The following is a 15398-nucleotide window of genomic DNA, read 5'->3' as shown; positions in this document are numbered from 1 at the left end:
GGGGGTGGGGGGTAGGGGGTGGTTTGGTAGGTAGCGTGCTTGTAGCTGAGCTGGTCGGTAGAGTGCTTGCTTAGCATACACAAAACCCTGGGCTCCATCCCCAGCACTGCAGAAACTGGGCATGCTGGTGGATACCTGCAACCCTAGCACTTGAGAGGTGGAGATCAAGTTCAAGGTCATCCTTGACTATGTAGTGAGTTTGGAGGCAGCCTAAGCTGTCAGAAAGGAGCCTTGCACACCAGTAACCCCAATACTTAAGAGGCTGGATGTGGACCAATCAGAAGTTGAGTCATCCCCAACTGCATAGTAAGTACATGAGACCTCTCAAGAAACCATAAGATACCGCATCGGCCTTTGCCTGCCATCATCCCTGTGGGCACTCACCATATACTCCATGTTGGAGGCAGAGGGATATACCTGACCTCGCAGCTTGTTGTGCAGCATGAGGATCTCCTGGCGGTCGGACCAGGGGATGGCCCTGCGCGCCCGGGAGTGTGGCTCGGCCTGCTGGTACTTGCTCAGCAGCTTCTCCAGACTCGTGGTGTTGGGAAGGAAAAAGGCCTGTGCTCCACACACCAGCAGAGCCAGCCCCATTGGGACCACAGTACTTAGAAGACAGCTCATGGCCCCACGCTTGCAGCCACGCTAAGGGGACAGGGTAGCCTGGGCTCCTGAGGCAGGGCTGGGTACTAGAAAGTTCTGGAAAGAAAAGAGGAAACAGGAGACAGCAAGTTAGAACTAAGTCAGCTCTGCCCAACACCACCAAACCAGCATAGGAAGGGCTTTGTCCCTTTGGCCAAAGTCTCCCGTAGTCTTTGCTCACACAGAAACGCCTGGTATGTACCTGTCCCATGGGCTTGGGACTGTCAGGAGCAGGGTAAACAGAGGCGGGGAGGGAATGGAAGGTGAACTAGAGTTCCTGAGAGAGCTGCTGCTGTCCCAGGAGGCAGGGAAGAGTCAGGGTGCCCTGACAAAGTCACAGTTCTCACTTCCCACCCTGGAAACTCTCCAGGGTCCCATCAGCTGCTCTCTCTCACCTCCCACCCTGGAAATTCTCCTGGGTCCCATCAGCAGCTCTCTAGTACACCAGAGTCAAGCCTGCCTGCCCTGCTCAGCCAGGGGACCATGGAAGACCCACTGGGTACAAGGGCCCAGCCACCAAGAATGTAGAACAGTCAGAGGGCCCAAACCCTCTCAGGTCAATCACTGCTATATAGGTGCATCCCCACCTGCACATAGTCAGGTCAAAGTGGCATGTCACTGCCTGTCCAGCCTGGGACCGTGGCAATGCCCCACGTGTGTTGCTTTGTGCTGGAGTAGCATGAAGGGTAGGGCCCAGAGGTTCAAAAGCATGGATTGCCATGTGACACTACTCTGCTCAACCAGATGAAAACCTAGGCCTAACTGAGGCATACACAATCAAAGTACAATCAGTAAGGGGAATAGGAAATAGACTGGTGACAAGGAAGGGAAAACGGAGTGGAGAATTACACAGCGGGTAAAAGGAGCCAGATAGGGTTATGCTTTGGTCTTAATAAATACAGCATGGAGCCGGGTGGTGGTGGCACACGCCTTTAATCCCAGCATCAGGAGGCAGAGGCAGACGGATCTCTATGAGTTCGAGGCCAGCCTGGTCTGCAGAGTGAGTTCCAGAACAGCCAGGACTGTTACACGGAGAAACCCTATCTTGAAAAACGAAAACAAAATAAATAAAAAAGAGATCAGGACACAAACACAAGCAGAGGGACAAGCATGGAAGGACACAGAGAGATGGTGCCACCTGCAAGCCAAGGAGAACCCCAGGAGGAGCCAGCTCCACCCGTAGCTCCATCTCTGCCTCCTGGCTTCAAGCACCATGACTGACATGTGAATTGTGGGACCAGGCCTCAGCAGAGCAACTACACCCCAGGCAATACAGAGGCAGGAAGAGGTGTGTCTCAGGTGTTGCTGGGCTGTAGCTGTAAGGAACAAGAGGAAGGGAGAAAGACAAGAGACCCCACAACCTGGTGCTTGGTGTCAAACAGTAAGCCACAAGCATGGGACACAGGGACAAGCCCAGCATCCCAGCCTGTGGGGAACATTCCTCACCCACTAACCAAACAGCTGCATCAAAACTAGAGTCAGGGCCAGATGTGGTAGCATATTCCTGCATTCTAAGGCTAAGGCCAGAGATCATGAGGTCAAGGCCAGCCTGGAGTATATTTTGAGTTCAAGACCAGCCTACACTGCTTGACAAGATCTTGTATCAAAATAAAAAATTAAGAGGCTGGAGAAATGGCTCCATAGTTAAGAGCAATTGCTGCCCATTCCTCGGGACTGCATATGTATATCTGCCTTTTCTACCATTTTCACCTGTGTGTGACATGTGCTTGTCATGGGGTGCACAGGGAGGTCAGATGACAACTCGCTGTAGTCAGTGTGGGCCCCAGGAATCAAACACAGGTCATCCGGCTTGGAGGCAAGCACCGTTACCCACTTACTAAGTCTTTGCACGGGCCCCAATCCTTTTGTGAAGGAGGCACACGTGCTGTCCTGGATCACCAGAACTGAGCAACGACGAGCTGATCCAGACAAGGAACCTTGGCAGCTTCTAGAAGGAGTCCTGCCCTTCTCTAGTTGCCCTGTGAGCCCCTGGCTGCCATGGCTCTCCATTACCCAGAGTTGTGGTCCTATGATTCCCATTCTATAAAAGGGACAGAGCTTGAGTTAAGACGGATGTCCAACATTGGACAGCCAGAGACGGGAGCTGGGGCTAGAGGGGCGGTCACCCTGTTTCATGACACTCTCCAGAAGGGCTCTCTTTGAGTGGAGAATACCAATGTACCCACTCAGGGACAAGGACACCCCAAAGCATAGCAGCAAGGCCTGGCTCTGGGGCTCTGGCTTTCCGGAAGTCCTGCCTCCTAGGAAGGATGCTGGGAGGCTGCGCACGTGGTGACTCTGTAGCCAAAGGCTCCTAATGTGTCACCCCAGGGAGATGAAGAAAGCCTCTGGGATACTCGCCCAGGACATGCCCCTCCTTGGCAAACACACATGCAGTACCATCTGTGCTGTGTCCCTGACATGCTGTGAGCTGCCCTCTCCAGCTGCAGCCGCATCCTCATTCCCTTGGCCTTTCAGCTGGACACAGTAAGGCACGGGGCCCCAGCTCCCCCAGCATCTGGGATAAGACTCACATTCCCGGTATCTTCTCTCTCTCACCTGCTTCTCCCTGGCCTCACCAAATTCAATACCCTCACCTCTTTTCTTTTCTCTTCTTTCCTTTTCTGCATACAGTATGCATGGGTGCATGTGTATGTCCCCACATGTTTGCATGCGTACCCACAGGTATCCACGCATGTGCAAAGGTTGATGTCAGAGGTCTTCCTCAATCCCTCTGCACCTTATCTGTTGAGGCAGAGGCTCTTGCTGCTTCATCTAGTCTGTGAAGCCAGTTTGCTCCTGGGATTCCGCCTCTGTCTCCTGTGTGCTGGTATTACAGTGGCTGCCACACCTGCCCCAATTTTACAGTGGGCCTAAGTGACCTGAACCCTGGTCCTGATGCTTGCACGGGGATCTATTTACACAATGAGCCATCCCTCTGACTCTCAACACCATATCGAGAGGAGCCTCCCCCTACCAACCTTCTGACACTCTACTGCTCACCAACTCGGACTGCCCCCTGGGGGCTGCAGGCCCACACAGCCAAGAGGATCTCTGCATGATCTCGCTCTCTTTTGCTAGTTACAGAACAGAACTCAGAAGACCCCAGGGAGCTAAAGTATCCAGTTCCCACAATAACAAGGCAAGAGGGATACAGGAAGCTTAGACCATGCTTTAGGATTCCAGGGCCAATGGTGAGACTCGGGTTGTGAAATCAACTCTGCTGGAATGCCTACATTCCTAGGGCTGGGCATGCATTGGGCCATGACTGCGGACAGAAGGTCTGCAGCCCCATTTTACAGCAGACATAGCTGAGTCCTGTACGCATTAAGAGGCTTGGGAGTCTGGGTTGCCAGTTGGAGGAGGAACCAGGGCTGGAAACCCAGCTTCCTCAAGGCTTGAAGACAATGCAGCTGCCGTCATATTAGCCCTCCAGTGACCCCACCAGTCCCGGATGGCACTTGATGCCATTCAGAGCTCTAAAAGAGGTTTTGTTGAAAAGCCAGCAAAGCCCCTGGTCCAGAAATGAGGGGCCGACGGGGAAGGTTGTTGCATCATGCGGCCCAGCTGCTCTGTGTTTGAGGAAGCCTGCCAAGAAGATGTCAGAGCTAAGACACCAGCTGCTGGCCCGGCCTCTGCACACGCTGTTCCTTCAGCCCAGCCCCTGACCCCAGCATGCCCGCTGCCAAGCCCGCCAGTGAACTTCTGCTCACCATGGGCTCCCCTTCCTGGAAAGCCTTGTGGGAATTAATCACTCCATAGACCTGTCAGCCTGCTCACCACCGAGTCCCAGAGCCTGTCTGACACATCTCTGCTCAATAAATATTTATGGAATGAACGGGGAGGGGCATGCCTCCTCCGTTCTGGATCAGAGGAGCCATATAAGGACTGTGGTCCATGGTGGACTCTGTTGGCTGTATCCTGGGCTTCCAGGAAAACAGAACCTGGGTTCAATCCCTGACGTTGCCCCCCACCAGCTTTGGGGCCTCAGACAAAGCATCCAGCTTCTCGGGGATGCATCTACATATACAGGGAGGCTCTCTAAGTCCCACATCTTCGAGTGATAGACATAATGAGTTAGTCCTACTGGAAACACAACGCAACAGACTTTCAAAGGCTTAGACTGGGACTTGGGACTCAGCTCAGCCAATAGGGTGCTTAGCCTCTTGGTTCCACCCCCAACTCAGGAGGTAGAGGCAGGAAGATTAGACGTTCAAGGCCGTCCTTGGCCACACAGTAAATTTGAGACTAACCTAGGCTACATGAGACCCATTCTCAAACAAACAAACAAAAGAAGGCAGTTGGGACCAAGGGCTAAGAGGGGATAGGTCTCCATGTAACTGTTATTTCAAAGTCTTACCTTTGCCTTAGCCAAACGGAGCCTTAAAATCCTGTTAAACATCTCATGCTTGAGAGAAAGGAAGCCCAAGTATTCTTGACTCAGGTATTAGCTCAGGATAGCCTTCAGCCTGAGCTACATGGCTCTCTGGGGAAAAAGTCCCAGGACATCAGGCCAGAGGGTCAGTGTCACCGCCTGGCTGGGAACCACCCAGACAACTGTGCACGGATGTGAAGCTCAGCATCTGAGAGCCCTCTCCTCTGTCTGTCCGGGAGCTGGGTCCCCAGTATTGGGTCTGCACTGCACACCTCTCCCGCTAGCTGCCCACAGCAAGCTTCTTAAGTGTTAGACACTCAAGCGGACGGTCTGTTCTGTGGCACTCCCCCATCCCTTTGGTGCACATGTGCCACTGTGGCCAATTTCACGCTCTCAATCCGCTTGAAGTCACTGAAGACAGTGTCCATAGGAAAAACCACCGCAGTTGCCCACCGGCCATCCGCCAGCTCAGGGCACAGACAGTGAGATGCAGCCCAAACAGCCTGAGCCATAAGACTCTGCTGCCTTTGGTTCAAATGTGCCTTCTTCAAGTCTGTGTGAATTAGCCTTCATGGAGGTGCTGTTACCTGATTTGCGAACTATCAGGAAATTGTCAGCCCCCACGAACTGATGGGTAAGTCCTGGCACACTGAAGACTGGTGAATGCATGACCACGGTGATGACCTGGCCGAGGTGTGACGGGTGGGGATGGCCCAGGGGGTGCATGCTCCTTCATTTCTGGAATCTCATGTGTCATCATCGCCACAATGGACGGGGTCACTGATTTTACGAGCCCATTTCACAAAGGAGGAAGCTAAAGACAGCAGCAGCCCAGCCACGGTCATAGGGAGGCCTGAGGGGCAGGACCAGTTTACTCCTTATACTCCAGCCTCCCATTATCCATCTCACCCAGGCAGCCACTCTGTCCCACTGCCCCACATGGATGTGATGCCTCAGCCCAGAGCCCTGCTCTCTGGACAGCCATTGAGCCCACGCGGCGGGGCTTCCCCGGCTCTGCTCCTCCTCAAATCTAACAAAGAGAGAGCTTTCATCTAAGGAGGAAGCCAAGTACGGATCAGAGTCATACCCACAAACCACCCAGAAATCCCGGGAATGAAGTGTGGCTGGGAGGAGGGACACTTAGCCCCCCACTTCCAAGCAGTGATCCCAGGGCTAAGCAGAGAACATCCCGTTACAGATGCCTGGGTAAGCAGCAGACAGCAGGCTGCGGTGTCTCCCCCTCCTCACTGGATCCTGTCTGCTTTTTGACATGATCGAGGTCAGACTCAAGGGAGATGACAGGCTGGCTCCGTCCCTGCTGGCCACCCCCCACACCACCCGAGCTCTCCACACCCAGGTGCCGGCCAGCAGTGTGCACTGCCTCTCAGCATACTGTTCTCTGTGCCCCCAGAAAGAACCCAGTCCTTAGAGGATTCGTGGAACAAATCTGGATGCTTAATAGACACAAGATGCTAAGCCAACTTGATGGAGGTCCATGTGGCGCTGGGAAACAAGCTCAAGGCCTCTCTCGTGGTTGTTAGGCAATCTACCACGGAGCTACATCCCTGGCCTTCTCTTCACGTCTCATTTTGAACCAGGCTCTCAAGAAGACATCTAGGCTGGCCTTGAACTCGTAATCCTCCTACCTCATTCTGTCCAGTAATTGGGATTCAAGGCCTAAAACATTATTCTGGACATAAGTAAGACTCAGCCAACAAATGTTTAAACTATTTTGTACTGAAGCCAAGCATGATCAATGCAGGCCAAGATAATATGGTTTTTTTTTTAAAAAAAAAAAAGCCAAATTAAGCGCCCAGATAATAAATTAGGGTATTCTTAAAATAATAACCCATGCGTAACTCCTAGGTCTGACTTCCTTCTACTGATGTGTGACGGTCTCCCTGACAACAACACTTCATATCAAACTCTGGATGAAAAAAAAGAGCCCTCCATCTTCAAGGAAAAGGAAGTGACTTGTGCCAGAGTCATGAACAGTGCAGGAAACATGTCTGAGTCAGGCCTGGATTCAAATCCTACCCTCCCAGAGGGCCTTTTCCACAACTCTATTTCTTAGGAATATAGCTAGACTGGGCCAGGATGAGTGCAAAGGCCCCACGAATCAATGTCTGTCTGGTTAGTGCCCACTGTATCTCTTTCTGTGCTCCTTCTTGGTGAATTTGAATCCCAGATGGACTTTGTTTCGAAAGACAGGCTACAACCTGGACTAGCCACAAGGCCCCTAGGACTGCAATGCCCCGAGGAAGGCAGAACAACTTCAGCAGGGCAGAGCAAGGACCAGAACATGTAGTCTCCTCTGTAGGGCTCCCCAGGAAGGGAGGTAACACGCAGCCAACACTGGTACCAGGATCTAGGCTGGAAAAGGCCCTGAAGAGGTAGGGTGGTGGCCCCTGTCTTTGGGGTGGAGAAAGGATGAAGGCGTGGAGGCAGTGCTACCTGCATGGACCAAAGTCCTACACAGAAAAGAAGTAAGGTTATAGGCCCCCAGGGCCAGGTAGCCGGGCACTTCGAAGGTCACTGTGAGGAGTCCGACTTCTGCCTAATGCAGAGAGGAACCTCTGCAGGAAGTAAGTGCTGGCTGAGGTCTGGCTTAACTTTGGAAGCCTGTCCGTGTGCAGCAGACCAGCAACGCCTCACCTTGGCGTGTGGCACAAAGCCAGCCAGACTCTGAGGATTAAACACACACAGTTCCTTCATGTGAAGTTCAAACCTGGCCTGTACCATTAGAAGTCTGGATATGGTTACCGTGGGGGTGGGGTGACAGGAGGGCCCTGAGAGACCTCTGTAGGCTGGCTGGGCTCTGTGGCCTCATCTGGGAGGAGATTTACCTGACAGCAGATGAGTAATGGCCCATCGTCCCTTAGATGTTGAGCTTCAATGAAAGCTGGGTTTGTTTTAAGTTTGCTCAGACTGTTTGAAAGACGAATTACAAGAGGCATGAATGGCCACTCGAAAACCTCACCAGCACACAGGGGAGAAGCGCATCTACCCTAGCTTGGGCCCTTAAGGGTCTCTAGGCTGGGACTGGCCCCGACAGCCCGAAAAGTAAACGGAGAGGAAGGAGTCCAGATAAGGGCCCGCCAGGCAGCGCAGAACCTCACCCAGACAGGGCTGGGTTCATCTCCTAGCTGGCAGGGCACTTTGTCCCACATTGCCAAGGCCCTGATGAAAATATCTCTTGCTGCTCGCCAGGCTGCCAAGGTCCTGGAAATAAATAGCATGTTCAGCCATGGAGGACCGCCAGGATGTGTGGGGAAGCTGTGCGTGTGTGTGGTGACGATGCTACTTGTTGCAGATAGGCCTAGTGTGTGTGTGCACGCGCGTGTGTGTTGTGTATGTGTGTGTGAGTGTGCGTGTGCATGTGTGGATGCTCTTCAGAAGTCATACACGTTATTTGTTTGTTTACACTTTTGAAACAGTTTCCCACTGGCCTGTGACTCGCAGATTCACCTAGGCTAACTGGCCAGCAAGCCGCAGTGCTAGGACTGCAGGCACACGCCACCACACTCAGCGTCGTTGAACTCGGGTTCTTGGGCTTGTGCAGCAAGCACTTTGCCCACTCAGCCGTCTCCGCAATCCTGCAGCTGGAGCAGCGCTTGGCTGGTGCAAGGCTGGCTTCAGAGCAGGTAAGTAGATGCACCCAGCAAGGTCCCCAGCACACAGAGCCACTACGCATGCTCTGGAAGGATGCCAGACACTTGCTGGGGTTCCAGAGCATCTGGAATCAGCCCTGCACATGGAGCGCCACCATGCGGGGCATGCTTCCCAAGAAAGGTTTTGGTTTGGGCTTATTGGTTGCTACTAAAGCAGGCCTCCCACATGCTGCAATGCTAAGGGGACCCCAGCCCCAAACACCCTTTGGTTTGGGGTCACGAGAAGGTTTCAATAACCAAGTTCCTCCAGAGGCAGGAGGATTAGCAGATTCAAAGCCAGCCTGGGCTACATAGCAGTACCTGTTTCCAAGACAAGAACAGATGCCAACTGCACTCCTTGGTTCAGGTCTGGGGTGGGACCTGGTCACCTATGTTTCTATTGAGGTCACAAGGGTTGCTGCTGGTCTGGGGACTCCACTGAGGGAATCGCTGTTCTAGAGAGCCTGGCTGTCTCCTCCTTTCCCACCTTTGGTTTCGTTCTATTATTTATTTGCTTCAGAAGGATCTTCACATAGCCCAGACTAGCCTCAAACTTATTATGTAGTTGAGGATGACGTTGAATTCATGATCCTCCTGCCTCGGTCTCTAGCACTAAGATTAGAGGTGTGTGCCACCATGCCCTGTTTATGGAGCACAGGGAATGGAACCCAGGGCTCCATACGTTCTAGGCAAGTGCTCTTCCAACTGAGTCATTACATCCGCAGTCCACCTTACCCCACCTTAACCCAACATTTCCAAGACTCCAACATTTCCAGAGTTTGGCTGATCCCTCTACCACCTGCCCAATCCTAGGACATATTTCATGTTTCATGCAGGAAGAATTGCTTTGAGTGTTTGAAGAGATTTATATTTTCAAGTCATTTCCTATTCCCTGCCACTCAGGAAGACTGATGAATTTTGCTAGGGGATAAAAATCAGACCAGAGCAAACCATACAGTGGCCACTGGCCAGCTGGGCACAGCACAGGCCAGAGGTGTAGAGGGTTTGCCCTTAGTTGGCAAAGAAAGTCAGGGCATGGCATGGCGCGTTACACAAATGACTCCACCTGATGCTTTTACCCCTTCCCCCGTAAGTACAGGGCTCCAGAAAACCCCATATTTCCAGAGTCCTTGGGGTATCCTTACTGTGGCACCACAACTTATTCTAGAGAAAGCTACATTCCCAGGCAAAGGACTCTATTTCCTTCATGACTTGCTCCTAGGTAGTGGCTGCTTAGTGGTTCAACCCATAATAGCAAGATAGACCCTGAGCTACCCTTGTTGAGCTGATCCTTCACCCTAGCCATCCCCATCCCAGGTCTGTGAACCTATAGAGAGCTCAGCCTAGTGTGGTCAGCAGCTGCTCTCAGCCCACTCCCTTTCCCTGCAGCTGAAACATGATCTCTTTGGCCTGGTGTCCCAGGCCCACTCCACGAAGGGTCAGAAGACACAGGCTTAATGCCAGCCCCACTCCTCGAGAGCAAGTGCGATTCGTCCCGCCTGAAAGAATTTTGGGACAGGGTTAGCTCTGGGACCTCTGGCCTACAAGCAAAATGGAACCATGGCTGCCTTTTCTTCTGGAATGTTGCCATTCAGCATCCAAACATGACACATTCCAGAAATTGGATTGAAAATGCGGGCTTTCAGAGTTTGTAAGGTTTTTTTTTTTTATGATGGTCCAAAAGTTGCAAAATCCCTCATTAGGCCTCCCCTGCTCCCAATTTTGTGGGTTTTTCCTAAGCTGACGCAGCACTAGAAGCCAAGCAACCTTCCTTCTGGCTGGATCATCATGTCCCCATGGCCTGGAAAGGGGGGTGTCTGCCCGAAAATGCCACAGTTGCAATCTGGGGGTGGGAAACAGAGCAGGGCTCCCCCAGGGCAATGTCTCAGACAGGACTCTCAGTGGGTTGCTGTGACTCAGGCCAAGACGTCAGCCCTGCCACAGAACTCCAGGCCACAGTGTCTGCCTGTATCCACCACGGAAGAGCTCACTGCCATTTGGATGAGAGAGCCAAACTGATGGTGCTTCCTCACGGAGGATGAAGGAGTCAGCTTTCTCACCATTAGACATCCAATGGGCACGTGACCTGCTGTCTCCTCAGCATACACATCTATAGAGCCATGTGCATAGTGTTCCCAGAATACTAAGCAGGGCATTTGCAGAAGTATGAGAAGAAATATATGCTCGACAGAGGATGGGATATACAACCCAGAGGTACAGCAGGTGCCTGCCTAGAATCCCTCAGTGAGGGCCTGGGATGTAGCTCACTAGCAGAACACTGGTCTTGCATGCCTTTTTCCAACCCCAGCACAAAAGACGGTTAACCAGCCTGGGCTACATTGTGAGTTCTAGGCCAGCCAGGCCTACACAGTGAGACCCATCTCAAAACCAAAAAGAAAGAAAATGCTATAGAGAAACCATCACTTTGCACACTGGAAAAAAATAGCAGTAAAGCCAGGTATGCTGGTGCATGGCTTTAATCTCAGCACTTGGGAGGCAGAGACAGGTGATCTCTGAGTTCAAGGCCAGCCTGGTCTATAGAGTACATTTCAGGTCGTCCAAGGCTGCATTGTAAATCATTGTCTCAAAAAAAAATGCAGTAAATATATTCACATATATGCTACCAAATGGATGGATCTTGACAATGCCCAGGCACAAACACTAGGTGGCTGCAGGATTCTACCTGTGAGAAATGTCCAGAATGAGAGAAGGTCCAAAGACACCAAGCAGCGATAAGTGCTGGAGGAGAAGCCTGAGGAACAACTGCTCGTGGACACAGGATGTTGAGAATGTTCTAGAATCAGATTGTTGCACTGGCCATACAACACTACCAATACGCTAAATGCCCTCAGCTGTGCACTTTAAGGTGGTAGCGTTTTTGGAGGGCTGGAGACATGGCTCGGCAGTTAAGAAAGAGCAGTTGCTGCTCTTGCAGAGGACTCGAGTTCGGTTCCCAGCACCTTCATTGCAGGATCACAACCATCTGTAACTCCAGTTCTGCAGATCTGATGCTGCTCTACCCTCCTTGAGCAATACTATTGTGGGCACAAACCCACATTCAGACAAATACATACACATAAAAATAATTAAATAAGTTTTTTTTTAATGGAACATTCTGAACCGGGTGGTGGTGGTGCACGCCTTTAATCCCAGCACTTGGGAGGCAGAGGTAGGCGATCTCTGTGAGTTTGAGGCCAGCCTGGTCTACAGAGCGAGTTACAGGATAGGCTTCAAAGCTACACAGAGAAGTCCTGTCTCAAAAAAGAAACAAACAAACAACAACAACAAAAAAGTGGTCCATTCTGGGGCAGTGAGATGACTCCATGGGGAAAGGTGCTTGTGCCAAGTCTGAAAACCTAAATTCAATCATGTGCTTGGATCTACAAAGATAAAAGGAAAGATGGAGTCCCACAAGTTGTCCTTTGGCTTCTGCACACGCACCCTAGCATGTACATACCTACATACATGCACACACACACAATCAATAAATAAATACGATTTTTAAATTAAAAAATAAAAATGACAGATTTTATGTGTATGTGTATTTTATACTCTTTCAAGAAAACAGAACAAGGCTGGTTCAGAAAAGCCTGGACTCAGTTCCTAGTCATGTGACAGTCCTTGCCTGCTCTGGGGCAGGGTGCTCTGTTGGGGACATTGCTGGGTAAGCTAACTCTCCATTCAGTGAAATGATGGCGCCAGGCTGCACTGCAGTCTCCCTTCCTGAAAAACCACCGAGCCATCAGCCCTCTTGACTGACACGGGCTCTGCACATCTGGGACTCATCAAATGCAGTGAGTTTAAAAAAAAAAATTAAGCTTCCAGTTCCCAGAGTAGCAGACACAGAGGCACCTCCCCTACGCACAAATTACACTGGTGACAGAGAAGAGCCTCGCGCCAGCTCCCACAAGGCCATGGTCAGCACCAGGGTCATGCCCGTAGACATTTCCTGTGTCGTCCACGCAAGACGGGTGCCATGTGGGAGCTCCGAAGGTCCCCACGCTCTCCTTTGTCCACCTAGGTCCTCCCCCTGCGCCTGCAGACGGACCCCACCCTTCTGCAGCAGAGCGGCCAGGATCTGGGAGCATCACTGACCCAGGTCACCAGGCAAGGCTTTCAGTGTGCTGGCCACACCCTGGGGAAGAGCCCTGTCGTTCCCTACTCCCACCCACCCCCACCTGGGGCCAAGTGCTTGGAGATGCTAAAAGCACCCTTATGGCAGAGTGAGAGAAGCGTGTTTGTACCTGGCAAAGCAACTTCCTCTGAACCTGCGAGTGGGGTGGGGGGCAGCTAGAGGTGAAGCACTCCCTAGGCTCAGCTGTTTTGTGTTCTGCACATGTGTGCACTTTAAGCAGCAGGGAATGGGGCGTGCCCACTCGCAGAGCGTGCTGAGATATATTGTTCGAGGAAACCCTGGACATAGTGGGTCACAAGATGTTCCAGAGAAATGCCAGGTGCCAGCCTTATGGTAACTGTCATTGCTGGTCCCTCTAAGAATCAGCACCTCCCTCTGTGTTTCTCCTCTCTTGTCTGGCTGTTTTTCCTGGACCCTTTAAATAAAGTCCCCTGTGAAGGTCAGGTTGAGAAGCAGAGGCAACAAAGGACAGAGAGCTGTCTTTAAAAAGGCAGGACCTAAGACAAGATCTCCTGAATAAATTGGGAGTGTGGGGATTATGGGAGAGGGTAGAAGGGGAGGGGAGAGGAAGGGGGGAGTGGAGAAAAATATATTGCTCAATAAAAACAATTTCTTAAAAAAAAAGGCAGGACCTATAAGTCATGAGTGTTCACATCTAGACCCAGGTCTACCAAGGGGGGGAGGGGTAATACCACAAGCCACACTGCACCTCCAGCCAGGAGGCAGGACTCTGAGCTAGCACTGACCCAGATGCCCAGGCGCAGACCCCAGCACAGGCAATATAGCCCCACCCACACCTGCTATTCCTTCTGGGGTGGGAGGTGGTGGAGATGGTGGCAGAAGCAGGATGTCAGATACATGCAACACAAGACTCTGGCACACCCCTCCGTCTGTGTAGGGCAGAGGGTACGTTCCGGCCTTGTTCTATATGGTTGTCGGACTCCAGACCTTATGTGTGGAGTGTGGGATCATCTGGAAAAGGGGGCTCACCCTACTTGACCAGGGCAAAGAGTCCAGGACCAACAGTGAACACCCGGAACCCACTCTCGGCTCCAGGAGACCCAGGCATCCAGACAGCCTCTCTCGCAGTCTTAGTCACCCTAGCAACTCACCTTTCCCTGGAAAGATGGCCAGTTCAAACTGGACTGCAGAAGCAAGCATCTGGCGCCGGGCGCCGAGTCTGCACACACCCCATAAGGAGTTGGCCTTGGCTTTCCTCATATGGGGCAGCCAACCTCCTACGTTCCTGGGGCCAAGACTCCTGACAGGAGGAGTTATTCAAGGTGCCCACTTTAGCAAAAAAAAAAAAAAAAAAAAAGTCTGGAATATGTTCCCTAAAATATTCTCTAGAATAACTGTAATCCCAACACGTTGGGGAAACGGAGACAGGAGGATTAACTTGATTTGGAGGCCAGACTGCGCTATACCTGGACACAACTATGTGAAGCTTTGGAAGCAGTCAGAAGTGGGTTCCGGTCCCTTCCTGCTGGTACAGCTCACTTTACCACTCTGACCCTCAGTACTTTTAACTGAAACGGGGAGGAGACCTCCTCACTGCAAGCCTGTTGCCAATGAAACTGGAAAGGGGCGTGGCTCTGTAACTTGGGACAAAAGGAACTTGCCCGTATGATCACCTGGACCCTATTCACACAGGGTGAAACACCCCTCTAACGCAACCATGCCATCAGCGTTCCAGCTATCGACGCCCACTGACAACACACTACCCCTCCCCAAAAGATGGCAAACAGCACTGAGAGGGCAAAAGAGCGCGCGCCTCTGGTGGAGCGCGGAGCTGCCTGCAGGCAGACTGGGTTCCCGGCTCTTCAGTTTCCTAACTGTTAGTCAGTCCCTGCCAAAAGGCTTCGTAACTGAGCTTCCGTTCCTTCACCCGAACAGGCAGAGTGCCGCGGCACGCAGCCCTGAAGCACCACATCTGCCCTAGTCAGAGAAAGAGCGTCGCAAAAAACAGAAAGAGGGTACATCGCAGCTGAGGCAGGGGAATGGCCTGAGAGTTCGAAGACAGCCTGGGCTCTCGGAGAGACTTGTTCTCATACAAACAAAAGAGCAGCGGGACCGAGTCCCTTCTCACCTGGGAACTCTGGTCTCAACCTGGGCGGAGCTGGGCGAGCAGATTGCGGCGCTGGGACCCTGCGGATGCTGGGCGCTGCGAGTGGGTCCCGCACTAGGCGCGCCGCCCCTAGTAGCTGCTTGAAGCTCCTTGTGCCACGCCCCCAAGCCCACAGGCAACGCTGATTGGGCTGCGCCGTGCCGGCCCCGCCCGGCCCTGCTGCCTTCGGGCGGGAGGAGGCGCTGAGGACCACAGTGCTCAAGGAGAGCGCGGCCCCTAGCCGTGACCATAAAAGTCGTTTTCATTGAGTGCTTACTGTGCGCAGCGGACTGGACACGTGGCCCAAGGACCCCACCCGACTCTGCCACTCAAGTGGAGGACAGGACAGACCACCGAGAGGCATGTGCAGAGCCAGCATGTGCGGATTTATCCTCCACTGCCGGTTCCCAGGTTAAGAAATGGAAACACAGGATCTCCAGGTTCCCAGCAATACAGGGAGCAGGCAGCATCCCACTTCGTGTGGAGAGG

The 15398-nt window shown here is 52.4% G+C and overlaps 1 protein-coding gene across 1 annotated transcript in view; it reads right to left on the bottom strand.

Moving 5' to 3' along the window:
• The window catches only part of Crispld2 (cysteine rich secretory protein LCCL domain containing 2), a 52948-nt gene extending 37979 nt beyond the window's left edge, over window positions 1–14969 (bottom strand). Inside the window, exons 1-2 of the mRNA XM_005345761.2 lie at window positions 14892–14969; window positions 385–699 (exon numbers count right to left, since the gene is read on the bottom strand). Coding sequence (XP_005345818.1) covers window positions 385–624 — 240 coding nt within the window. The 5' untranslated portion in view covers window positions 625–699; window positions 14892–14969. The remainder of the gene's footprint in view (window positions 1–384; window positions 700–14891) is intronic.
• Between the last annotated feature and the right edge of the window lie 429 nt (window positions 14970–15398).

This window comes from Microtus ochrogaster, chromosome 4 (genome assembly GCF_000317375.1).
Source record: "Microtus ochrogaster isolate Prairie Vole_2 chromosome 4, MicOch1.0, whole genome shotgun sequence".
Lineage (NCBI taxonomy): Eukaryota > Metazoa > Chordata > Mammalia > Rodentia > Cricetidae > Microtus > Microtus ochrogaster.
Note: the sequence above shows the minus strand (reverse complement) of the source record. Positions and strands in the feature narration are given on the sequence as shown.